The 27963-nt window shown below is 45.1% G+C and overlaps 1 protein-coding gene across 1 annotated transcript; it reads left to right on the forward strand.

Annotated features, from left to right (window-relative positions):
* The first annotated feature begins 5639 nt into the window (after positions 1 to 5639).
* Positions 5640 to 27963, forward strand: CEP20 (centrosomal protein 20). The gene is made up of 5 exons (XM_069985407.1): positions 5640 to 5766; positions 8032 to 8229; positions 9287 to 9371; positions 11288 to 11421; positions 27793 to 27963. The coding sequence occupies exons 1-5, from the start codon at positions 5739 to 5741 to the stop codon at positions 27867 to 27869; spliced, it is 522 nt and encodes a 173-aa protein (XP_069841508.1). The 5' UTR covers positions 5640 to 5738; the 3' UTR covers positions 27870 to 27963.

Genomic DNA, 27963 nt, shown 5'->3' on the forward strand with positions numbered 1-27963 from the left:
ATCGCTCAGCCGGGTACATGATATTGCAGATAGAAGAGCTGCAGGAAGCTTGTGGCTGTCAGCTGGACCCGGGTGCAGCACTATGGGGCACGATGATAGGTAAGTATACCTTGTTTATTATGTTCCTGCACCCCCCTGCCTCTATGCTTTTTAAATGTCCTGGAACTTCTTCTTTAATCAATGGGTCTGGATTAGGGATGGTCCGAACCGAACGAACCCGAACTCTCGGTAATGATTCCCGCTGTCTGCCCGCTCCGTGCACATTCTACCACAAAATGTATGATGGAACCCCATGAAATTATTTATGAAAATATAAATTCACCTACGGGGCTGTATGGGGTGTCATTTTTTGCGCCATGATCTCTACTTTTTATTAATACCATATTTGTGTAGATTAGATGTTTTGATCACTTTTTATTAATTTTTAAAAAAATATATAATATAACAAAAAATTGATAATCCTGGCGCTCTTTTCCCTCTTTTTATTTACGCCGTTTGCCGTACGGGATGGCGATTGTTATATTTTAATAGATCGGACAATTACGCACAATACGTTATATAATATGTTTATATATTTAATTTTTTTAATATGTTTTATGTATATTATGGGATATGGGTGGTTTTAATCTTTATTGGGGAGGTGCTTTGTGGTATTTTTAGGGTAAATTCACACGGGCGGATCCGCAACAGATTTAACGCTGAGAATTTGCAGCTAAATCGGCAGCGGATTGATCCCCTGTGAATTCCAATGCAACTTGCGTGCTGCCAGTATGTAAGTGCCGTCCGCATTAACCCCGCCGCCCGGGATGATACATTACCGGCACCACAATCAGGCAGCATCTGAAGCTCCTGGCTCCTGGAGGTCCCGCACAACTAATCAGTGCACGGCCCCGCCACAGTCACTGATTGACTGTGTGGGACCTCCAGGAGCCGGGAGGCTCAGACGCGGCTGGATCATCCCGGGCGGCGGGGGTTAATGCGGCCGGCACTTACATACTGGCAGCGTGAGAGTATGTAATTGCATTGGAATTCACAGGGGATCGATCCGCTGCCGATTTAGCTGCGAATTTGCAGCGTTAAATCTGCTGCGGATCTGCCCGTGTGAATTTACCCTTAAAATATTTACTTAACGGTGAGGGTCTGGCTGCTGATTGTAGCCAGCCCCCACCTGCTATGAAGCGTGCTCCGCTGCGGAGCGTGCTTAATAGCGGGATATACACCCAGGGCGTACAGGTACATCCAGGGTCATCTAGGGGTTAATATTGGGCCATGTTATAATAACAATGTGTTTTTACTCTAAACCAACCACTTTCTCAGGTGCACCAGAGGAAGAGGCCGGTGCGGCCTAAAACGCATTGTGCTTTTACCTGTTTTATGTATTTTATGTATGTGTTGGTATTGGTATAAGTTACTTTCCGTATTGTCTGGTCTGTGTGGTGGACGACCTGCGCCTACTTACCTTTGTTTTGGATCAAGTGGATTGGAGGTGCGGTTGCGGTTTCTTCCTGTTGAGGGTGCACAGGAGGGCTGCGCTCCCATAGTCCCGCACAGGCTGTAGTAAGAGATGTGCCTCGGATCTACGCAACTCCACCTGGTGAGGGAGTCCACTTTGAGGGAGTCTTCACTTTGTTTGCATTCTTTTATTTGATACCTCTACACCATGGAGCGCTGTCTTTGCTTGTTTTTATAACTCAATGTAATAGCATCACATGTGCCCCTGGGCTATACTGACAGGGTGCTGACAAACACCCCGTGGACATTCCCCAAATTACATCATTTCCATCTGGATTATCTGTTGTGCTGCCGTACTGTATATTATATTATATATCACATGTAGAAGAAGGTGCATAGAGGGCAGGTCACATATGAGGGGTAGAGGAGGGCACATATGAGGGAAAACTCATGGGGGCACATATGGGAGTATAACACATGGGGGGCACATATAGGGGAATAACACATGGAGGGCACATATGGGGGAATAACACATGGGGGGCACATATAGGGGAATAACACATGGAGGGCACATATAGGGGAATAACACATGGAGGGCACATATGGGGGTAGGGCATGTTCCACATTGAGGAGAGCACATATGGGGGGGGGAGTACAGTGGGGCTCAAATGATGGGAAGGACAAGTATGGGGTAGAATGGGAAACAAATGGGTGCACATATGGAGGATGGCAGGACACATATGGGAGGGGGCTGAACATATAGGGGAGGACACCTATGGGAGGGGGTGTACATAGAGGGGAAGACACATATGGGAGGGGGCTGAACATATAGGGGAGGACACCTATGGGAGGGGGTGTACGTAGAGGGGAGGACACATATGGGAGGTGGCTGCACATAGAGGGGAGGACACATATGGGAGGGGCTGTACATATAGGGGAGGACACCTATGGGAGGGGGCTGTACATAAAGGAGAGGACACCTATGGGAGGCGGCTGTACATAGAGGGGAGGACACATATGGGAGGCGGCTGTACATAGAGGGGAGGACACATATGGGAGTGGGCTGTACACAGAGGGGAGGACACATATGGGAGGCGGCTGTACATAGAGGGGAGGACACATATGGGAGGGGCTGTACATAAAGGAGAGGACACCTATGGGAGGCGGCTGTACATAGAGGGGAGGACACCTATGGGAGTGGCTGTACATAGAGGGGAGGACACCTATGGGAGGGGCTGTACATAGAGGAGAGGACACCTATGGGAGGGGCTTTACATATAGGGGAGGACACCTATGGGAGGGGCTGTACATAGAGGGGAGGACACCTATGGGAGGGGGCTGTACATAAAGGGGAGGACACCTATGGGAGTGGCTGTACACAGAGGGGAGGACACCTATGGGAGTGGCTGTACACAGAGGGGAGGACACCTATGGGAGGGGCTGTACATAGAGGGGAGGACACCTATGGGAGGGGCTGTACATAGAGGGGAGGACACCTATGGGAGTGGCTGTACATAGAGGGGAGGACACCTATGGGAGGGGCTGTACATATAGGGGAGGACACCTATGGGAGGGGCTGTACATAGAGGGGAGGACACCTATGGGAGGGGGCTGTACATAGAGGGGAGGACACCTATGGGAGGGGCTGTACATATAGGGGAGGACACCTATGGGAGGGAGCTGTACATATAGGGGAGGACACCTATGGGAGGGGGCTGTACATAGAGGGGAGGACACCTATGGGAGGGAGCTGTACATAGAGGGGAGGACACCTATGGGAGGGGCTGTACATAGAGGGAAGGACACCTATGGGAGGGGGCTGTACATAGAGGGGAGGACACATATGGAGGATAGAGCAGGGCACATACAGGATGAAGAGCAGACATGGGGAGTAAAGAGTAGCTCTCAGGCTGGATCTGATTGGCTGCAGGGACAGGATTCCCGCCTCTTCCTGTCACACAGGCTGATCATGCAGGGGAGGAGCTGCTGCTGCGGGACTGTGCACACAGGACGGCTCCCTGCGCTTCTAGGCCCAGCCGTCAGTCCGTATTGTCAGGTGTCTTCTGGGTCCTGGTATCCTCCCTCTCTGCTATATGAGAATATGTGAGCGGCAGTTCAGAAATTGTGGGCCCCCAGCTAACTAAATGCTCCCTGGGGGGGGGGGAGTTGTACTATCGATTACTTTTGAGTAGAGGTGGGTTCACATGTACCGTTTCCACAGCGGATTTCACTATGCGAGTTTAAAGCAAAATTTGCTGCAGATAACTTCCCTGTCATTTTCAATGAGAAGACATACTCACAGCAGGATTGTCAGCTCGCTGCATGTATGTAAATGCCCCCTTAACCAGCTGCCGCCTGGAACATACATTACCTATTCCATGCACCAGCTATATCTGAGGCTCTCGTTCCCTGTAGGTCCCGCTCAGCCAATCAGTGCACGGCGCCGGCCCCAGTCCCTGATTGGCTGGGTGGGACCTCTGGGAGCCTCAGATGCAGATTAGGTAAAGTATGTTCTGGGCGGGTTAAGGGCGCCGGCATTTACATACTGCTGCGAGTGTGTCTTCTTATTGAAAATGACAGGGAAGGTATCCGCAGCGGATTTTGCTGTGAACTTGTAGAGTGAAATCCACTGTGGAAACAGTACTTGTTAACACACCCTAGTCTGAATACAGGATAGAGCAGCTCCATATCACCTACCAGTGTGGGCTCCTACTACAACTGTACTGTACTAGCCTCTATGCCTGTCATGCATCCCCTCCGAGCGCGCTGACAGGCGTTCGGGGGATTAAACTGCTCTTTTTCTGTTATACAGCTCCTGCTGCAGCCGCGGTTGGTACTCGCAGCTGCAGGTGCTGTATACAGCGGTTCAGGGAACCATATCAGCCTGATTGGGCTGATTGGTTCCCTTTAATCAATCTGCCAGATCTTCAGCTGTGGCTCTGGCTGAGCTTCCCCTGGCCTCTGCTCTCCTCTGGCATCTCTGCAGTGGTAGCAGCTGAAGTTGGCAGGCAGCCATCCTCGGAGCGCAGGGGAGGGAAGTCTCACAGACACAGGAGCTGTGGAGCGCAGGCAGAGGCCATGTCTCCTGCACAACACGGCACTACTACTACTGCTGCCGTTGAGGTGGGTGGGTCTGAGGGGTGGGTTTGTTCGGGCTGCTACCAGCTTTCCTGGTGTATGCAGCGGCATTATGAGGGTTGGTTCAGACTGAGGAATTCTCGCGGATAAATTCCGCAAAATTCCGTCGCCTGTACGCGCGCACGGCCGCGTGCCTTTCTGCCGGCTCCATAGGCACCATTCTATGGGCCGGCTGATTCCGCATTCCGCCGAAAGAATTGACATGTCCCATAGAATGGTGTCTATGGAGCCGGCGGAAAGGCACGCTGCCGTGCGCGCGTACAGGCGACGGAATTTTGCGGAATTTATCCACGAGAATTCCTCAGTCTGAACCCACCCTAATGGGGGCAATCACGCAGTAGCCCAGATTGCCCTCATTATAATCCGCCTATGGTGAGTGGTGTAATAGAGAGGGGGAGGGGAATCGCAGTACAGAAGAGATGGGGCCATACACTGTGAGGGGCTTGTGTGACACTGACACCCCCTGCAGGCCGACCAGAAGGTGCAGGGAATACATTATTCATATCAGCAGGGGCGGGGCTGTTCCATGCAGTGTACTGGATGTGTAACTTCCTTCTGCAGCCAGTAGAGGGAGCCCGCTGTGCAGAAGAAGACCTGGTGACAGAGGAGAGCGGCCACAGCGGGGAGGGGGCTCTCCAGCCCTGGCATGTGTCTGCTGAGGGGGCACGGACCTGAAGGGCGCCCCCTATAGTTATTCAGGTGGCAGTGCTGCATCATATGATGGAACTGAGAACTGATGTTAGCCATAAACATATACTGTGGCGGAGTACATGTTGCTTCATCAACTTTCAAGCATCTCCTGACTATGGCTAGCTGAGCTGGATGTAAACCTTTACTGTGGACTATTCACTGGTCTCTCAGTTATCACTCACGTAATCCACCCAAACTAGAGACGAACAGCCCACGTTATTAGTGGCCTAGTCTAAAAGTTCGGGGTGCTTCTATGTATTTTAGCGCATCAGTCTTTCAATAAATTATAAATGAGCTCTACAAAAATGGCGGCCGCCACAATGTCACCCAGCTAGGCACGTTATCCCTCTAGTGTTAGCAGTGTGTGTGGCTGTAGCGTAGAGGCTACGGTGCGCATGCGCAGTGTAGTGGCGGTTGGCGTTTGACTGGTCTGTCCAGCTGTTTCCACAGAAAGAATCATGGCGACCGTGTCAGACCTGAAAGCCGGTGAGTGCGGGTGTTGTTCATCACCCGGGCCGGTCATTCTAGCAGCCGCTGTGTATTATATGGGGACTGTTGTGTGTCGGCCTGTATTACATCGCAGTAAGGTATAATATAGTGCACATACTGCATGTGTGTCCCCATCCCATAGGATTGTTATAGAGGGGGCCCACTATACATAGCACTGGGCTCTTATGCTGGCAGCCATGTAAACTCTGCTTCCAGTTACCATGACTACGGGATATATATATATATATATATATATATATATATATATATAAAATTACAGCTTTTAGACTTGCTCCATTTTATAAACCGATATTATAGCACTTATGCTGCCCCTTCATGATCATGGGGTCTAAGCCCCCACACCAGGGCAGGGCGGCAGTCCTATATGCTGGTAATACACATTACACCTATACATCAGCCTTCAGTCATTATGGGATGCTGATCTATATGTGTCAGTGGGGCCTGGGTCTGTACATACACATAGACCTCCCATTTATACAGGATGCTGGTATGTAGGGGAATGTGGTCTGAAGTCACAATTACACATTAAGGGTACAAACACACAGGACAGATCCACAGGGGGGGGATGGGACAGGGCAGTCTCCTTACATACTTGCAGCAGGGTGTCCATCCCGCTGCGAGTGTGGCTTCCCATAGACATTACAGAGCAGGGATCCGCAGCGAGAAATCGGCTGCTGATCCGCCCTGTGTGTTTGTAGCCTAACAGTATATGGGTCAGTATTATGTATCACTACTTGTACGCCTGAAACATAAATAGTGTGTTGTTATGAATGGTGTCATTACAAAGTGCAGCTGGCCCTGCATAAATCGGGCCTTTACATGGCCCTGTGGATGGAAGAATAGATTTAGGGTATGTCCACACCAAGGAATTCTTGCTGAGAACTCCCTGCGGATTCCACAGCTGGTTCCTGCGCAAACGCTACACTGCCCACCCACCCCATAGACTCCATTCTATGGTCAGGCAGATTTCGTCATCCGCTAAAAGAATGAACAGGTTCATTCTTTGGGCGGACAGTGGAATCTGCTTGTGCATAGAATGGAGTCTATGGTACAGGCAGAGAGCGATGGTGAGCGCGCAGGGACGAGCAGCAGAATCTGCAGGGAGTTTTCTGCGAGAATTCCTCTGTGTGTTTCCAGCCTTATGGCTTTTTAAAGCAAGGGGTCCTGAAGAGGTCAGAGAGGATGTACCACCAGGTACATCCTCTTTAAGCTGAACCCACAGATCGAACAGCGCCGTCACGTGGAAGCCGGTGCCCGGACTGCGGTCCGATTCCCGTGCACGGCGCCATACTATGCACCGGAACCGGCTGGTGCTCAAGCACTGGAGGCGGACCGGGCTGCCCCCAGTGGGAGGGAATTTCCTCCCCCGTATGATGCGGCTCCCTTAGAATAAATGAGCACCGTCCGTTTCCGGTGCATAGTACAGCGCCGTGCACGGGCCGCGGTCCGAAAAAACAGACCGCGGCACCGGCTTCCCCATGATGGCGCCGTTCGATCCGTGGGTTCAGCTTAAAGAGGATGTATCTGGTGGTACATCTTCTTTAAATACTAATCAGGAGCACCCTACAAGACCTGCCATTCTGGAGATGTTCTCGCCAACTCATATAGCCAAAGGTTAACCCCTGTCTGAGGCTCTCCTTACAGACATCAGACATGGGCAACTCAAATTGGAATCTGCATTTTACCCAGGAGAGGTCCAAAAAGCGGATCTGCGGTGGAACATTCCACGTGTAGATTCTCCCATGTGAACAACGAAGTAGAAATCTTATGGCACATTGCTCTGTACAAATTTTACGGGCGGAATTTCAAGCAATATACGCGTAAATTAAATGCAGATTCCGCTTGAAATTCCTTGTCTATTCCTCATTGTTACCATACCCTTATTATAACCCTTTGCTTGCTTTGTTGCTGCTGGCTATGGGCCCTTGCACACTACGGAATCCGCGCGGATAAGCTTATGCGCTCCTACTTGAACATCTGGCCGTCCCACAGGTTCCATTCTATGGTCCGACAGATTCCGCCATCTGTCCAAAGAATTGACATGTCAATTCTTTTTTGGGGAGATGGCGGAATCTGCCTAAATAGAATGGAGTCTATGTAATGCGATTAGATACAGAAGTCAGGGGAAGGAATAACCTGCCTGTGTCTTATGCTATTCATGTTAATATTGGCGTGTCATTTGTTTATATTTCATGTGTCATATATAATGGCAGGTAATTTACATTTCTTTTCTTTCACTAGTTTTGACAGATACTTTGGATAAGAGAGGTGTGTTGGGACAGCTGAAGGCCAGGGTCCGAGCAGAGGTGTTTGCAGCTTTGGATGACCAGAATGAACCCAAACCTGTGTTGTCTCATGAAAATCTTCTAATCAATGAAATGATCAGAGAGTATTTAGAGTTTAACAAGTACAAGTACACATCATCTGTGTTGACAGCAGGTAAGGCCCTCATGCCATCAGTGTGCTGTTCACTTTCTGTCATTATACATGGTGCAGAGGAAAGGCCAAGCAAACACATTTTTTTAAGGCAAGGGAGTTACCTTGTGAAAATACTGCAGATTTACCTAAGAAAGGGTAGCTTCACACGTACCGCATGCGCGGCAGATTTGACTAAATGAATGAACACTGCATCAAATCTGCACCATCAAATCTGCTGCAGATTTGACAGTGCGGATTTAATGCTGTGTACAATAATTTAGTCAAATCTGTTGCGGATCCGCAGCAGAAAATCTGCTGCGATACGGTATGTGTGAAGCTACCCTTAAAGTCCTTTGCATCTATTTCTACCAGAATGAAAGAACTTATTTACAAAATTTCTCCTTAATAGTATGGAACACCTGCCAACCTAAACAAATGGATGACAATAACACATCTCAGTTTGCAGTAGTTAGACTACCAATCGCAATTTAGATTTTCAAACGTGGCCCTCTGGTTCTCATCAGGTAAATTACCTGCACCCTGGCCATCATTTCCATCCCCTTTTCTCTGCCTTTATCCTTCTTCTTTTGTCTTTCCTGTTTCATGTATCATGTTATTGTTACTGGAAAACTTTCCACTGATGGAATGTAATATGTTTTTTCTTTACCGTGTATAATTATGCATTAGGGAATCGAAGTTCCCCTGTCTTCAGCGCAAGACCGAGCACCATGTAATTTTATGTGACTAGGTTTTGTGCTGGAAATGGGATGTATGAGACTGGAGTGGGAACCTCTATCTCCTAATGCATAGTTATACACAGTTGGGAAGATCGCACTCCAAAACATATTACATTCCATTAGTGCAGGTGCTTGGAAACATTTCAGCGCTGGATCTTTTGACATGTTGTATAGACTAAGCACTTAACCTCCTGGCTCGCTGCAGGAGGCTGGCTGCATAGACTTACAATGGAGACCTCCTGCAGCAAGAAGGGATTTGGCAGCTTCTCCCTGCTCTATATATTGGTCAGTGGGGGTCTCCACTTTATATTTAGTGGTAACTTAATTACTTTTCTTTGTAGAAACTGGTTTGTCAGATATTCCACTGGACCCTTCTTTTCTAGCAAAAGAGCTGAACCTTATTGAAGATTCAAGTGCTCAGTCTGTGTAAGTAGAAAGAATTTATCTTGTGTACCTGATCTCATAAAGCCAGGCTTAAAGGGGTTATCCAGCAAAAATCTTTTTCTTATAGATCAACTGATTTCAGAAAGTTCTATAGATTTGTAATTGACTTCTATTTAAAAATCTGAAGTATTCCAGTACAAATTAGCTGCTGGATGTCCTGCAGGAATTGGTGTTTTATTTTCAGTCTGACACAGTGCTCTCTGCTGACATCTGTCAGAGACAGAAACTGTCCAGAGCAGAAGCAAATCCCCATAGAACACCTCCCCCGCTGTCTCTGTGAGCTCTGTCACACTGAAAATAAAACACCATTTCCTGCAGGACATACAGCAGCTGATAAGTACTGGAAGACTTCAGATTTTAAAGAAGTAAATTACAAATCTGTATGACTTTCTGAAACCAGTTGAATTGAAAGAAAAAGATTTTCACTGGACAACCACTTTAAGTATGGGTACTGTTACGTGTAATGTTAGCAGGTGCAGATAGTATTCATGATTTGCATCACGACTTTCAGTTTGAAACATTGGCAAAGTCCAGGTGCAGCATGTCAACAAGAGTAAATCATGAGAACTGCCAATCACCACCAATGCCGAAACCCAGAAGAAAGTAAAGCTCTTTGCATTATTATAGTTTTTCTGGTTTTGGCTAACAGATACTGACCAAAACACTGTGAACCTAGCCATAGACAGTATTAGTAAATTCTCCCAATTGTGCTTTGTGGGGCATTTTAGCCATGAGTTTGACACAATTGCTGCAAAAAATTGCAACCATTGCATTTGATCGTGTTTGTTTTTTGATGGTACTGTAGCATTTCCTCAACTCAGGAAACTGCAACTATTGCAAGAATTCCTGTGGGCGTAACAACATTTTTTCACGCTATGGGGGAAATATGTGGTTCCACAAGACTAGTAGTCATTCTGTAATTTTACAGAACCCTAAAGCCCTAGCCATAGTGTATGTTTTCTGGCCTTATTTTTTGTGGTTTGGGTGCATATTTTATTGTCCTCTTTTTTTCTTTTTTACAGCTAATTTCAATGGATTTGCAGTGTGGGTAACAGTTTGGTTATACTGACAAGCAATGTATAAGGCCCCAATAAACTCATATCTATGGCAGACCTGAGGGCCCTCTTAGACTTTTGGCTGCCATGATAACACACAAGCACCCTGGCTCAAGCATGCGAATTGGCTTATAGATTGCGCAGCCCCTATCTATGTACCAGTTATTCTAAAATGCTATGAAAACACATTGCCGTAGAATAAGGCTCCTTAAGGGTACAAACCCACACACCGTATACACAGCAGATACGCAACAAATACGCAGCAAATACGCAGCAGATTTGTTGGTGCAGATTTGATGCTGTGTTCAGTTATTTAGATCTAATCTGCTGCGTATCTGCTGCGTATTTGCTGCGTGTTTGCTGCGTATCGCAGCAGTAAATACGCTGCTTATACGGTGTGTGTGTTTATACCCTTAAGAAGTTTTCCAGTCTTTCAGAAACAGCACCACTCTGGACCTTAGTTTGGGTGTGGGTTTTAGAGCTCAATGTCATTGAATTAAATGGAGATGAATTGTTAATACCACACACAAGCTGAGGACAGTGGTGTCACTGTTCTTGCAAGAAAGTAGCTGTGCTTTATCTAATGCTGTGATTTTTCCAGCTATTTTGCAGTGAATTGTGCAATTGTGGTAAATAGTACAAAAAATGCTCTCTCTTACCACAGTTGTACCATTTGCTGCAAAATAGTGTGAAAATCTGGGCAAAACTAGTCATCTATTACTGTTGTCTTCCTTCTAAATTGCAGTGTGGGATAAATAGCTATAAATGCTCTCATACCTCTAGCATTGCGTGTTGTCATAAATTCACTTATTCTATTGTCTATTTTTTTTCTTGCTTCTACAGACCAATCCTATATGGGTTGCTTTCTCATTTCTTACATGGACACAAAGAGATGCCATGTCCCTCTTCTCTGAACCCGTCCTTAGAGAGATCTACACAGAGGCGCACTGAAAGCTCTGCAGACATTATTGCAAAAGGTAGTGCTGAGCTTTATTCTATGTATGAATAAAGTGCTAGTCTCTTTGTACACTATGTGACCTGCTTGTTGTATACATCAGCAAAGCTCCTGGCGAGTCCCGCAAACAGATCTATAGACCGCCATTCACCAGACAGAAGCCATGCTTCCTCCCCCCCCCCCCCCCGCCCCGGTACTGCCACCGCCGCTGCTACTCTCCGATGTGGGATGCCAACAGTCATACTGTTGCTGGGCACTGTGGGGATGGTCTCCACTGTGTGTGGGCTGCAGCCTACCTCTCCTCTTCCCTGTCATGGAGTGTAACATATTGCTAATCTGTCAAGTGTCGGGCTGTAATATTACAGCACTGGGCCTAGTACATGGTGACTAATCCCCACAGCTCAGCCAGCTACCTCCCACCCCTCCATAGCTGCTGAAATCTACTGCTTTAGAGGAGCCAGATACAGACCAAATGAGCGTCAAGAACAACAGCAAAACATGAAAAAAAAAAAGACCTACAGAAGATCGGGTCAGTTAACTCAGGCCAGAGTTGGTTTAGTTTTTTTTTAACATCTTATTAACCAGCCCTATAACTCTGCTATGCCATACTGGCACACATTTATCAATCTGTCTGAGACAAAAAAAAATTATGTCCATTTTTTTTTTTGTCTTAGACAGATTAGTGTGTGTGTGTATATGTGTGTGTATATATATATATATATATATATATATATATATATATATATATATATATATATATATATTTGCACAGTATTTTCCTATTATATAACGAAATATTACTGAATACACGTCTAGTTAGTGCTTCACATTTTAAAATGCCGTTTCTATGGTATATTGCTAAGTGATGGCATGTTGCTAAGTTATGTCATCCCTTTTATTATTGGTGGGGTTCTGACCTCTGGGATCCCCTCAAATCACAATTTACAGCTGCCGTGTCGCTGAAGTCTTCTATGCACAGTTGCATTCCCATCCACCTGGTTGTGCAAAGAATTACCACTGGCCTCCTTTACTACTATTGTGGTGGCCCAGCAGATCTCTGCACTACTTGTCAGGGCACTGCAGAGTAAATCAGTAAAAGGAACTTACCATTGCAACCCATTCTTTCACAGGAACATGGGGGTCCCCAAGATCATAAAGTGATGGCATGTCATAGAGATAATGATATACGTATGCATATACACATATACACACACACACACACACACATACTTTGGAGAAAGTTTTTGGCAGAGCTAAAGTGGTTGCAGATGTTGACAAAGACCTTCAGTTACCATTAGGGGGAGCTACTGATCCATTCATATAAAACCTTGCACAGCATGCTTATATCTTTTCTGCAGGCTTGATTTTTCTTTCCTGATTGTGTTAGATTGCTTCGGGAATAGGATGTACTAAGTCTAAACATCTCTGTCCTGTCATGTACAAACCTATCAAGTCAGTGTATAGGTCTTTGTTTAGGCTACAGAGCTGAGAGAAGAGAGGGGTGGAATGTTCTGCCCAGTTTGTAGATTCTGTCCCTTTGGCATTTGTTATTACTTCATTAGTGTAGCTTTATGTCCCATGCCAAATATTGGGCGTACTTGCTTCATATATAAATTTGACTCCCTGTTTAATTTAAAAAAATCAGAGTTAAAGGGGTTGTCCATTCTTTAGTGATAGTTAAACATGCTGCTGGGGCTATGGAGAACATTATAAACCTATATACTTACCCGTTCTGCTTCACCTCCGCTAACAGCCCCCAGGCCATCTGATGTTTGCCGCCATCCTCTTCTTTATAACTTGTGCTGATGTGCCATGTGGACAGCAAATAAACGCTCACTACAGAAAGATCTACAGCATAGATCTTTCGGCCTAGAGGTCATTTCCTTTCCACAGGACATGTCAGAAGTTTTGAAGATGACGACGGCGGGAGACACCGGTTGGCCTGGAAACCAACAGTTGAGTGGGGTGGGTAAGTATGCACTTTTGTTATGTCCCCCACACCCTCAGCCAGGGCCGTATTAACAGCTGCTGCTGCCCTAGGCACTAAACCTGAAGACGCTCCACCTTGGGGAGCGTGGGGGAAAGTGGTTTTGGCCACATACATTTCTCTACATGTAGAAACCTTGTCTGAATCACGTTTTTCACGTTTTTTAGCTGCTTAAAACATACATTTCCACGTAGAATCAATGATAAGAGCCGTCTGCATATTGTCTGAAGGAATTCTTACCACAGGATTGGTAGGTAATAGCTCCAGGCATCACAGCCATACCAGACCTGAACAACACCACCATACCATACCTCCCCCCCACACCCCTCAAAAAGTCACCAGATTTACTGGGAAGTCTGAACTGGAGGTGGGAGATAAAAAAAAAAAAAATACTAATAATAATAAAGAAGTTGTTTCCTTCTCCCTTTCTTTCTGGTGCTGCCCCCCAGCAAGATGCTGCCCTAGGCATTGGACCACGGGCGCCTAGTGGTAAATACGGCCCTGCCCTCAGCATCATGTTTAATTATGACTAATGACTGGACAACCCCTTTAAGGCTGGGTTCACACTACGTATATTTCAGTCAGTATTGTGGTCCTCATATTGCAACCAAATCCAGGAGTGGATTAAAAACACAGAAAGGATCTGTTCACACAATGTTGAAATTGAGTGGATGGCCGCCATTTAATGGCAAATATTTGCTGTTATTTTAAAACAACGGCTGTTATATTGAAATAATGGCAGTTATTTACTGTTATATGACGGCCATCCACTCAATTTCAACATTGTGTGAACAGATCCTTTCTGTGTTTTTAATCCACTCCTGGTTTTGGTTGCAATATGAGGACCACAATACTGACTGAAATATACGTAGTGTGAACCCAGCCTAAAGGGGTATTCCTGTCTGATAAGTTATCCCCTCTCCACAGAATTGGATAAAATTGTTCACAGAATGAATGATGCTCAACACTCCAATGTGGCCAGCACTCCATTCAATTTCTCTGGAGCCACCAAGCATTTCTGAGTACAGTGCTAGGTAATGTTTATTAGCCCCATAGAGAATAAATGCAATGCTAACTGCATTCACAATGCCGCCATTCCTTCCCGGGAAAAATTTGTCTTAATTTTCGTGATCAGTGGATCACACCCCCACCGATCAGCTTACCTCCTATACTGTGGAAAGGGAAGTTCTTGATGTAGGAATACCGCTTTTAATACTAAAAGCATAACAAACTTATTAGTTCTAGTTTAACCCCTTAACGACATCTGGCGTAAATTTATGCCCCCGCGCCCTGGTACTTCGCGCAAATGGACGTAAATTTACGCCCAGCGATCGGGGAAGATGGCCTGCTATAATGTATAGCAGGCCATCTCTGCTCGTCGGCATGGGGGGTGATAACCCCCCCCCCCCCTTCCGTGCCACGATCGCTGCTATCGGCTAATCAGGGGTGCAGAACAGGTGTGGGTATAGTGTATTGCACTATACTCACCTGATCCCGGCGTCCGGAACGAAGATCTGCGGTCCCGCGCGTCCTCTTCTCCCCGTCGCCGCCACTTCTGGATTCGTTCGTTCTTCGTCGGAAATCCTCGGCTCTTCGGGCTTTTCAGCCACCCCTATCTTCGTTGGTCTTCGGCAGCTCCACTCTACTGCCCCCTAGCGGCTTATCAGTGTATATTATACACTGATCATTTGCTTTTGGGTAAAAAGAGGGGGGGTTTTTTCCAATTTTTTTTTTTCTTTTTATGCGCCCTAACGCCGCTGAGTGCTGATCAGCATCGCACGTAAGTGCGCCGCTGATTAGCAACTCCTCCTTTTTGGCGTAGGGGCGTTTTTACCCCCTATATCCTACCACCACTGGCTGCTAAGTGCGGCATTTATCAGCAACTCCTTTTTTGGTGTAGGCTTTTTTTTCCCTTACTGTTAAAAAAAAAACAAAAACGTAAAAAAGACTACACTACACAAAATAGTTTTACACTACACCACTACACATTTACATACCCCATATACTAGTCCCCATATAAAGATGGCCCCCAGGGTGTTTTCGGTGTCGGACGCATACGTTATTATTGCCTCCGTCACCGAAACAGCCCATGAGGATGAATGGGGGGATCCTTTTTCCCTCCATTCATCCTCATCCTTATCATCCAGTGACATGTCTGGGGGTAGCGTAGCGTACGCTGCCCCCCAGACACGTCTTTCCGCCAGTACCGTCCCAATAAGAGATCACGGTATGTCGTGAAATTCTACAAACTCTGTGAGAGTACCTCAGGGTACACTTACAGATTTAGGGTACGTGCACACTGCGGAATGGCGACGGATAACCCTTTGTGCATTCCGCAGCTGGCACCCACCGGCGGACTGATGCGGGCGCACATGCCATACACTCCATTCTATGCATGGGCGGATTCCGTCGTCCGTCCAAAGAATGAACACGTTCATTCTTTGGACAGAGGGCGGAATCCGCCCGTGCATAGAATGGAGTGTGACACGAGCGGAGACACACGCCTGCATCAGTTCACCGGCGGGCGCCAGCTGCGGAATGCACAAAGGGTTATCCGTCGCCATTCCGCAGTGTGTATGTACCATTACAGTGTATGAAGGAAGGGACAACTGAATCCAGCCCCCAGATGCCCCCCCCCCATCCTCCGAGTTAGTGGGAAGATCATTCGGAAACTGATCTTCCCACTGCTGGATAAAGGTTACTACCTGTCCGGGGATGACTTTTATACCAGCACCCCCTCTTCCGCTCCCTCGCTGCCCGAGCTACTATAGCTTGCGGCACGATCCGAAAATATTAGAAGCAGTAATAAAGCCCTAATATTTAGCAGCCATGGAGCGGCCCCAGCGCTTCTGGATATGAAGGACCCCGTATCGCACCAGGGCAACATTTTCCAGGTGACGTCCCCCACACTGGAAAACGGGAGACCCCAGAAGAAGTGCAGAGTGTTGCGTAACAGGGGGATCAGGAAGGACACCATTTTCCAGTGTGACGCCTGTCCTGATCACCCCGGCCTCTGCATACTGGATCGCTTCAAGGCGTACTACATGTCATTGGGGTTCTACATTATCTAAATTCTGTCCCTTATTTCTATTTCAGGGGTCACATTGATCCAGGGATTATTCTGATCGCCATTATGGAGTCAGGAAGGAATTTTTTCCCTGTGATGGGGCTACTGTCGTCTGCCTCAAGAGGGTTTTTTGCCTTCCTCTGGATCAACACAGGTTGAATTTGATGGACAACTGTCATTTACAACCTTATAAACTAATAATTGGCCTAATACCCCCAAATAAATTAAAAATTGTCCCTTTTCCCCCAGCTAAATAGGTATGGCTGCAATTCCCATTAGAGGATGCCATGTTGCAATTACAAAGCCTCTGTGCTGCCAGGACAGTAGAAACCCCCCACAAGTGACCCCATTCTGGAAACTACACCCCATAAGGAATCTACCCCACATATGGGCATAAAGCGCCATGTGGGTGCAGGGTAAGCCTCCAAAGGGAAGGAGCGCAATTTGTCTTTTGGAGGCTGCATTTAGCTGGAATGGATTTCAAGGGCCTTGTTGCATTTAAAAGGCCCCTGTGTTGCCAAGACAGTTGAACCCTCCCACAAGTGACCCTATTATGGAAACTACACCCCTCAGGGAATCTAACAAGGGGTGCATTGAGCATATGGACCCCACTGGTGACGGGCACAAATGTGGAACAATGTGGCGTGAAAATGAAATATTACATTTTTTACACTATAATGTTGGTTTAGCCTTAAATTTTCCTTTTTCACAGGGTTAAAAGAGAAAAAAAACACACAAAATGTGTAGAGCAATTTCCCCTGAGTCCGTAAATACCCCACATGTGGACATAAAGCGCCATGTGGGTGCAGGGCAAGCCTCCGAAGGGAAGGAGCGCCATTTGGATTTTGGAGGTTGGATTTGGCCAGAATGGATGATGAACGCCATGTCACATTTACAGAGCCGTCGTGCTGCCAAGACAGTGAAAACCCCCACAAGTGACCCCATTCTGGAAATTAGACCCCTCAAGGAATCTAACAAGGGGTGTAATGAGGATATGGACCCCTTGATGACGGGCACATTTGTACCGTGAAAGTGAAAAAAATGAAAATTTTCCCTTTCACGTCACATTGTTCTACATTTGTGCCCATCACCAGTGGGGTCCATATGCTCACTGCACCCCTTGTTAGATTCCTTGAGGGGTGTAGTTTCCAGAATGGGGTGGGGGGTTCCCGGTGTTTTGGCAGCACGAGGGCTCTGTAAATGCAACATGGCCCTTGAAATCCATTCCAGTGAAATCCAGCTTCCAAAAGCCAATTGGCGCTCCTTCCCTTTGGAGGCTCGTCCTGCGCCCACTTGGCACTTTATGTTCACATGTGGGGTATTTCCGTACTCAGGGGAAACTGCGCTACATGTTTGGTGTTTTTTTTTTTTTTTTTCTTTTATCCCCTTGTAAAAATGAAGGCTAGAACAACATTTTAGTGGAAAAAATTAAATTTTTCCTTTTTTACACCACATTGTTCTCAAAATCTGTGAAGCACCTGTGGGGTCCAAATGCTCACCGCACCCCTTGTTACATTCCTTGAGGGGTGTAGTTTTCTAAATGGTGTCCCTTTAGGGGTGTTTTTTAGGTTTTGGCACCCCAGAGCCTCTGCCAACCTGAAGTGGTACGGTCAAAAATGACCAAGTATAACGGAGGCGTTGAAATTCACTAGGCGTTCCTTTATATCTGAGGCTTGTGGTTGCGTCAAATAATGCATTAGTGCCACATATGGGGTATTTCTATAAACTGCAGACAAACTCGCAGCAGGGATGTTCATTTTCATTTTGCCTGCCATTGACTACACAGGGACAGGATATGCAGCGAGTTTCACTGCGTTTACGCAGCGAGGAACTCGCTGCATACACGTCCTGTGTGTTTGCACCCTAAACCTGAGCAGGTCCCTAAAAATATCTGATTTAGAAATTTTACTGAAAATTTGTATATTTGCTGCTAATATTTTAAGCTTTCTATTGTCTAAAAACAATGAAAGATAGTTTAATAAATGCTGCCAACATAAAGTAGACAGGTTGCTAATGCTATTTGATATATAATTTATGAAAATGGTTATATAACCATTTTCTGTATAAGCAGAAAGTTCCAAAGTTGAAAAAATTCATTTTTTCACGTTATTTTGTTTTTTTTTCATAAAGATTCGACTCCAATTTACCAGAAATTTAAAGTACCCTATCACACGAAAAAACAATCTCAGAATCAGACGGATAGGTAAAAGCATCCCAAAGTTATTGATGAATAAAGTGACACAGGTCATATTCATAAAATTTGTCTCTGTCCTTAAGGCCATTTCAGGCTCTGTCCTTAAGGGGTTAAAGAAGACGTGTCAGATCTCCCCCCCCTTCCCAACTAAGTGCAGGGCAGGGTAGGGCATTGAAAATTCATTCAGGGCATACCCTTTGTTATCTTTATTCCCCCTTAGCACTTATCTAATGCTTTTTATTCATATGAAAATTAGATTTAAGAGCCTAGTTCAGAATGTCCCAGTCACCTCATAACACCACCTTTCTGCTGTAACCTTTTTTCGCTTTGCCACTTTGCCTCCGCCTGGAGACCTTTCACAGACGTCTGTGCAGTAGCACCATTTTCCCACCTGCGCAATAAAAGCAGCCTATTAGTAGGTGGCAGAGATGTACTAAACTAAAATCTTTCAGGCAGGGAAACACCCCTTGGGCTCTTGCACCTAATTTGCATATGAATAAAGAGTCACTAGATCTGGGTGCTGGAGGAGATGATAATACTAAATGTATGCCCAGATTTTGGGCTTTTAGTGTCCTATCCCGCCTTGTGCTGGGTTAGGGAGGGCGCTCTTACATGTGGCAATAAAAAAGTTGCAATGACACATGTGGTTCTTAATTGCTCACAGCATTGGAACTTGCTGCTTTACAGGAAATGCCTTTTGAGATAACTACCTACTGTTTAAATCAAGCGTTTTTTGTTAAATATTTAAACAAAGAAAAACAACTTTTGGTTTTTCCAAATTTCCATCTTACTATCTGTATTTTAAAATAATTCTAAACTCTTAAAGTATAGACCATGTTTCAGTATCTGGAACTGAGTACCCTAACATACCTGGCTCTCATCCACCTTCAGGACCTTTAAGAACAACATAAAAACCCACCTCTTTAACCCCTTAAAGTCAAAGCCAACTTTCTTTTTGCACTTTTGCTTTTTCCATTTTATGTTTAAAAGTCCCTAGCGCTTGCATTTTTTCACCTAGAGACTTATATGAGCGCTTATTTTTTGCGAAACCAATTGTACTTTGTAATGACAGGCATCATTTTTCCATAAAATATGCTGTGAAACCGGAAAAAAATCATTTGCGCTGTCAAATTGAAAAAAAAAAAGCGAATTTGTTTTGATTTCGGGGAGTTTTGCATTTATGCCGTTCGCCCTATGGTAAAACTGACTTGTTATGTATGTTCCTCAAGTTGTTTCTATTACAACGATATGTAACATGTACAACTTTTATATGATGTGATGGCTTTAAAAAAATTCAAACCATTGTTAACAAATATATGTTCCTTAAAATCGCTCTATTCCCAGGCTTATAGCGCTTTTATCCTTTGGTCTATGGGGCTGTGTGAGGTGTCATTTTTTGCGCCATGATGTGTTCTTTCTATCGGTACCTTGATTGCGCATATATGACTTTTTGATCACTTTTTATGAATTATTTTTCTGGATTTGATGCGACCAAAAATGCGCAGTTTTGCACTTTGGAATTTTTTGTTGCTGACGCTGTTTACCGTGCGAGATCAGTAATGTGATTAAATAGGATTTGAAAGAAGAGAAAGGGAGGACATGATAGAATCCTTTAAATATGTTAAAGGACTAAATAAGGTTCAGGAGGGTTTTTAGAAAAAACTGAACTCAAGAACAAGAGGACACAGTGGGAGGTTAGTTGGGGGAAAAATCAGAAGCAATGTGAGAAAATAATATTACTTTACTAAAAGAGTAAAAGATACTTGGAACAAACTTCCAGCAGATGTGGTTAGTAAATCTACAATAACAGAATTTAAACCAACCTGAGATAAACAAATATCTATCATAAGATAATCATACATCTATCCTAAGATAATAAGAAGGGAACTACTAAAAGGGCAGACTAGATGGACCCAGTGGTCTTTTTCTGTCGACATTCTTCTATGACCCATGCTGTATCTCAGAATCTCTATAGTGAGACCTGCTTGATCAGTATATTTTGATATGGCTGATAACTTGAACCGGTTACTAGAAATTAGTGAATTTACAGTATAAACAAAGTGAATCGCTTTGTTAGCTCGGCAATCTGTGTATCAGCCGGCTGCCTCTGAAGTCCGTGCCGCTTTGTGCTGCTCCACCCTGGGTGCCTGAAAACGTTGGATCCAGTCTTGGGAGAAGTTTCCCAGAACTGGATTCAACATTTCCAGCCACTCAGGGTGGAGCAGCACGAAGCGTCATGGACTTCAGAGGCAGCCGGCTGATTTCCGAAGCTAACAAAGCGGTTCATTTCATTTATACTGTAAATTCGCTCATCTCTTATAGTAATGCTTTATGATCTGAATTTAGTATTCACATAGCCAATGGTAATGTGCTTGAACCCCCAGCAGTTACTACTCAGACTCGTGCCTGTGTGTTCAGCCTTAATGGAACAAATTGCAGAATTGTTTAGAAAAATGTAAAAGAAACGCTTAAGCTTTTAATCACTAACCTCATATGTTTATATGTTATTGAGGGATTGTGAAGGAAGCTTGTAAAGGGCATTCTGCTGTAAAACAGTTCTCTTGTCCTTCAGAGTTTGTAGATCTAATGTCCTTGCATGGCGTCTCTTACCCGAGATCTACGGTGTTTACTAGGGATGGTCCGAACCCTCCGAGGTTCGGGTTCGTGTGAACCCGAACGCTCGGCATCAGATTCCCGCTGTCTGCCCGCTCCGTGGAGCAGGAGGATACAGCGGGAGGACCGCCTGGAAAACTGGGATACAGGCTATGGCTGTGGCTGTATCCCAGTTTTCCAGGCGATCCGCCCGCTGCACGGAGCGGGCAGACAGCGGTAATCATTACCGAGAGTTCGGGTTCGGACCATCCCTAGTGTTTACCCAAAAATTGGGATTTTCCAATTTAAAAAAAAAAACATTTTTAAATATCTTTTTTGGTAATTCTGGGTTTATAGGGAGGTCAGATAGTTCTTGGTTCTCATCTCTAAGCCAAAGTGGAGAGTGGTTACAAAGCTCCCTCTGGAGGACCTGTCTAGTGTAACATTATAGAGACTTAGGCTATTGCCCAAAAACTAATAACTCTCACACTTTAGGTGACAAAACTCCCTAAAGAATTATGCAGATGAACAGGTCTGATAGTGCAGATTTCAACCTGCGAGAAATCCGCGTATGTGTGCGTTTTGCGGTTTTTCCGCAGCAAGTTTATCGGAACTGAAATGTCTTTTTAAAATGTCTCTCATTCTAAACGGACATTTCAGTTGCGATAAACTTGCTGCAGAAAAACCGCAAAACGCACACATACGCGGATTTCTCGCAGGTTGAAATCTGCACTACCAGACCTGCGGATTTCCACGGAAAAATAAGCTGCGGATGCGGTAGGTGTGAACGCACCCTAAACTAGTTTTCCGGGAAAAACGGACTGATCAGCTATTCGACGCTGCACTACACAGTGAATGGATTTTTTCACTGTTCATTGTGTAGCTGTGCAGAACCGTAACTACAGCTCGGCTGTTATTTTATTGAATAGTGACACATTCCCACCACTACACAATGAACATAGACAAACCTAGTTTGTGGTGTAGTGGTGTACTGATCACTGTAGGTCCTGGGTGTAGGCTGATCCGTCTTTTTTGCTCGGAAAACCTCTTAATATGGTAACTGATATTTCAACAAACTTTGCATAAATCAATAGTATGTAGTGAATTGTAAGAAATGTTGTAATATACTGTATGTTATGAGAGACAAATTTTTTTTTCCCAACTTATCAGGTAGCCTGGTCCATATAAACGTCCATTCATTCTTAAAAATGGCTTGGATTGGAGTGATATCTTACCAAAAAGGACTAGCATCTCACTTAGAAATCGGGTTACATGCTGTCTATACAAGTCTATGGATAGGGGAGAGGAGGGGGAGAGATTAGAAAGAAGTAAACACAGTAAAGACACTAGACAAGTTTATTAGTGCTCACACTGGGGCTTGGCTGCACAGTACTGCTGTATAATGTCCGCCATTCTGCTGCTTCTTAGCATAAAGTGATAGTAGAGCAGGATCCTCTTCTGTGTGTGCAGTGTATGGGAACCCTCATAAAGGCAGAATTAATCAATTCAACACATACTGCCATGTTTCCCCACAAATAACAACTGATCACAGTTATCTACTTCTAGTCCAGAGACCCTTCCAACAAGTAAGGGTTTATTCTGTTTCACAGAAATTTTAAAGGGGTTATCCAGGCATATAACATTTTATATTCTCATTGGGCCACTAAAAATGAAAAAGCAAAAAAATTGTATTTGCCTTGGTTCCCTGGTGTGATGTCATCCAGTCCGCAACTCACCACTCTAGTTCCTACTTCGGAGATGGACTTATCTCACAATAATAACCAATCACTGAGGAGTGTTCCACCTCAGGGGACTGACTGAGTAGACTGCCATTTCTGAGTCTTTAACCCCTTAGGGACCAAGCCTGTTTGGGCCTTAATGACCAGGCTAATTTTTCAAAATCTGACCTGTCTCACTTTATGCGCTTATAGCTCAATGATGCTTTAACGTATGCTAGCGATTCTGAGATTGTTTTTTCGTAACATATGGTACTTTATGTTAGTGGCAAAATTTAGTCACCGTCTTGTGTGTTTTTTGTGAAAAACATCAAAATATAATGAAAAATTTAAAAATTTTGCACTTTACGAACTTTGAAATTCTTTTGCTTCTAAAAAAAAAAAGGCACATGACAAAAATTAGTTAGTAAGTCCCATTATCAATATGTCCTCTTTATTCTGGCTTCATTTCGTAAACATATTTCACTTTTTAGGGTGTTACGGGGCTTAGAAATGTATCAGCAAATAATCAAATTTTCATGAAATTTCCAAAACTGATTTTTTTTAGGGACCAGTTCTTTTTTTAAGTTGATTTAGGAGGCTTGTATATTGTAAACCCCCATAAGTGACCCCATTTTGGAAACTAGACACCTTAAAGAATTAATCTAGGGGTATAATGAGCATTTTAACCCTACAGGGGCTGGAGGAAAGTATTCACAATTAGGCCGGAAAAAAATGGAAAATAGAAATTTTCCAATAATATATTTGTTAAGATTAAAGTATCTCATTTTCATAATAAACATGAGAGAAAATGCACCCCAAATTTTGTAATGCAGGTTCTCCTGAGTACAATGGTACCCCATATGTGGGCGTAAACCACTGTATCGGCACACAGCAGGCCTCAGAAGGAAGGGAGCGCCTATTAGCATTTCCAGTACAGATTTTGCTGAAGAAATTTCCAGGTGCCAGGTGCATTTGCAGAGCCCCTGTAGTGTCAGCAGAATAGAAACCCCTCCCCCCAAAAGTCACCCCATTTTGGAAAGTACACCCCTCAAGGAATTCATCTTGGGGTGTGGTGAGCATTTTGACCCCACAGGTATTGGAGGAAAGTATTCAAAACTAGACCGTAACAATGAAAATAATTTAATTTTTCCAATAACATGTTTGTTTAGTTTGAAATTTCTCAATTTCACTAGGAACAGGGGAGAAAAAGCACCCCAAAATTTGTAACTGAGGTTCTCCTGAGTACAATGGTGCCCCATATGTGGGCATAAACCACTGTATGGGCACACAGCAGGGCTCAGAAGAGAAGGAGTGTCATTTTAGTTACAGGCAATATGTGGGTGTTTACTGGTTATCTGGGGTGGTAATAGACAATCTCGGGGTGTTTACTGGCTATCTGAGATGGCAACAGGCAATCTGGTGGGGTTATGGGCAATCTGGGGTGGTTACGAGAAGTCTGTGCCAATCTGTGGTGGTTACGGTCAATCTGGGGTGGTTACGGTCAATCTGGGGTGGTCACAGGCAATCTGGGGTGGTTACTGGCTATATGGGGTGGTTATGGGCAATCTTGGGATGTTGACTGGCTATCTAGGGGTGGTTACTGGCTATCTGGGGTGGTGGTGGGCAATCTGGGGGTGTTCACTGACTATCTGGGGTTGCAACGGGCAATCTGGGGTAGTGACAGGCAATCTGGGGTGGTTATGGGCTGTCTGGGATGGTTATGGGCTGTCTGGGATGGTTATGGGCTATCTGGGGTGGATACGGGCAATCTGGGGTGGATACGGGCAATCTGGGGACATTACAGGCAATCTGGGGTGGTTACAGGCAATCTGGGGTGGTGACGGGCAATCTGGGGTGGTGACGGGCAATCTGGGGTGGTGACGGGCAATCGGGTGGTGACGGGCAATCTGGGGTGGTGACGGGTAATCTGGGGTGGTGACGGGTAATCTGGGGTGGTGACGGGTAATCTGGGGTGGTGACGGGTAATCTGGGGTGGTTACGGGTAATCTGGGGTGGTTACAGGTAATCCAGGGTGGTTACGGGTAATCCAGGGCACTTGACTTTGGTGACAGGTGTAAAAAAGTGCCGGCACCATTTGGAACAAGCGATCAGTGGTATATAGTATATACTGCTGATCACTTGTACTGGGACCACACCGGGTGGTCACCGATCAGTGCCCCATGCTTTCTGCCACCTCCGGTGGGGGAGAGAATGAAGCTTTGATCATTTTTAGGAATCCATCACTGTGAACAGAGTCTTGGATCAGATGGCCGCCCAGGGAGGGGAGGGTCAGTGGCCAGGTCACTAGGGTTAATTCTGCGGACAGGGGGGGGACATGTTCTCATCTCCTCTCACTGTGGATTCACGGTGAGAAGAGATGAAAGCGTTCAGCTGCACTGGCAATGTCTGTTACCGGTGGCCGCCGTTATACTGATAATAACGGCGATCACCGGTGAGGGGACTGGCCGGGACTGACCCCACACTCTCCCCCAACCCCTCAGCTACCTCCAATAGCTGAGAGGAGGTGGCTGCGGGCATTACCGGCGCCGCTGCACTATTCTGCACCATCGCCATAAAGAGCTGATGGCAGCAGAATAGAGCCCATTAGTGATCGCCGTAAAAATCCGTATCGGCGGTCACTAATAACATAATACATGTATTCTCTGGGTCGCTACGGTTACGGCGATACCACATTTGTATAGTTTTTTTTTTTTAACTATTACCACTTTGGCGCAATAGAAACTATCTTCCTAGCAAAAACCCACAAAAACTGTCGCCGTATTGCAAGATCCATAGAGTTCTCATCTCATAACAGAGCTGGTTTTGGGCTTATTTTTTGCGGGAAGATCTGATACCTATTGATACCAAGTTTTATATGTATATGACTTTTTGATCTCTTTTATGACGTATTTTCTAAAGTGGATTGATAAAATTCAGCTATTCTGGTACTGTTTTTTTTTATTTTATTTTTTACAGCGTGTGTTGTGCGATATAATTATTGATATAGTTTTATAGATTGGGTTGTTATGGACGTGGCGATACCAAATATATAGGGTTTGTGTTTTTGATCACTTTTATGTAATGTTTTATAGTGTATGGGGAATGTAATGCATCTTTATTATTGGGGGGGCTGTGTTGTGTTTGGTGCACATTTTTTTTCACTTTTTTTTTTTACTTTTACACTAGTGTACATTACTGTACACTAGTGTAAAATTCTTTGATCACTGATACAATACATTGCAGTACTGATGTCCTGCAATGTATTGTATCATGCCTCATGCTGACAGGCAATAGCCACAGCCACCCCTGTCAGCATCAGGCATCTCCATGGTGACCCCAGGGACCTTCATTAGGACCCCGGAATCACCATGGAGACATCGGGACCCCGGACGGCGCCGCGGGACATCGCGATCATGTAAGTGGACCTGCGGCGCCTGCGGTCATGGTTTGACAGCGGCATTTAACGGGTTAAACTGCCCGGAGCGGAGAATCCTCCGCTCCGGGCAGTTACAGGAGGGTGTCAGCGGTCACACTGACCCCTGAGTCCCCGACCTGCAGCCGCCGCCAGGCGGTAATTTATTCAGATGCGCCCGCCGTTAAAAGGCGTACGCATCGGAATAAAGCCCATTAGTGGCCGCCGTGAAAAGGCAGCATGGCGGTCACTAAGGGGTTAACCGAAGTAGGAAGCAGAATGACCCTCCCCCTCGCAGTCTGCTACCTACCTTCAAGGTGGACTTGGGTCACAGTCACTGGGCGCAGGGGTCACTGCTGAAAGGTGTTTATTTCATAGGTAGGAAGTGATAGGACCCAAGTAGGTGTTTTTTTTTTTTTTTTTTTTTTTTTTACAGTGGCCCAAACAAAATATCAAAAATGTTGTCATATACCTGGATATCCCCTTTAATTTATAGGTAAGGTAAGGTTTTACAAAGCATAAGTCTCAAAGAAAGCAAAAATGAGAGATAACCAACCCACCCACTCACTTAGGGCCCTATTCCACCGGACGATTATCGTTCGCATAATCGTTAACGATCTCAAGCGACCGCTATTGCGAAAGGCCTGAAAACGTTCACTCATTTCCATGGAACAATAATCGTTACTTATGATCGTATTTGCGATCGTTATTTCTTCGCAATTGCGTTCGTATCTACTGCGAATGACTGAACGATGTCTTATTCAATGCGAACGTTTTGCGAACGAGCAACGATAAAAATAGGTCCAGGTCTTATAAAGCGATCAACGATTTCTCGGTCAGTCGTTAATCGTTAACTGCATTTTAACCGAACGATTATCGTTTAGATTCGAACGTTTTAACGATAATCTAAACGATAATCGTCCGATGGAATATGGCCCTTACTCGAAAGGGTAGGATTAAATGCAGAGGTTACAGGGCACGGTAAAGGAAGAAGTGGGGTAGTACAGAGTTACTCGGCTGTGCTCTGTGCTCACTATTTCTTTCTCTAAATGGGGGGGCCCCCTTTCTCTAAATGGGGGGGCCTTAAATCCCCCCTGTAATGCTTACTGTAATGCACCATTTCACCTATTTTATGGCCAGAAAAGGCCATGTGAAACAGGACTGTATGCTACACACTATGTTTAATGCAACTGACAACTGAAAACTCTTTATAGAACAAAACTAGTTAGTAGTGGTCCAATAGACAAAGTGCTGCATGAAAGTGCCAAAGGTTGTCTGTAATAGGGCCAAGCAAGTGAACGGATAAGCTGCTTTGTCAGAAACCTCTCCAGATATTATAAAACCTTTGATAAAACAGAGTTGTTGTTTTTTTTTGTTATAATAATTCTACTTGTAACATTCTGCCATATGTTCTTGTTTTCAGGTACTCGTCTAGAACCCACGCAAAGTATGCAAGCAAGCCCTGCTGATTTCTATGTATTCCAGGATACACACAGATAGTGGTCTGCTATTTATAGCGTGTAATTTATTGATTACAGATTTGTACATATTTTATTAATTTAAATTTTTCTAAAAGTTTTTCAAAAGGAGCATG

This window comes from Dendropsophus ebraccatus, chromosome 9, assembly GCF_027789765.1.
Source record: "Dendropsophus ebraccatus isolate aDenEbr1 chromosome 9, aDenEbr1.pat, whole genome shotgun sequence".
NCBI classification, from domain to species: Eukaryota; Metazoa; Chordata; class Amphibia; order Anura; family Hylidae; genus Dendropsophus; species Dendropsophus ebraccatus.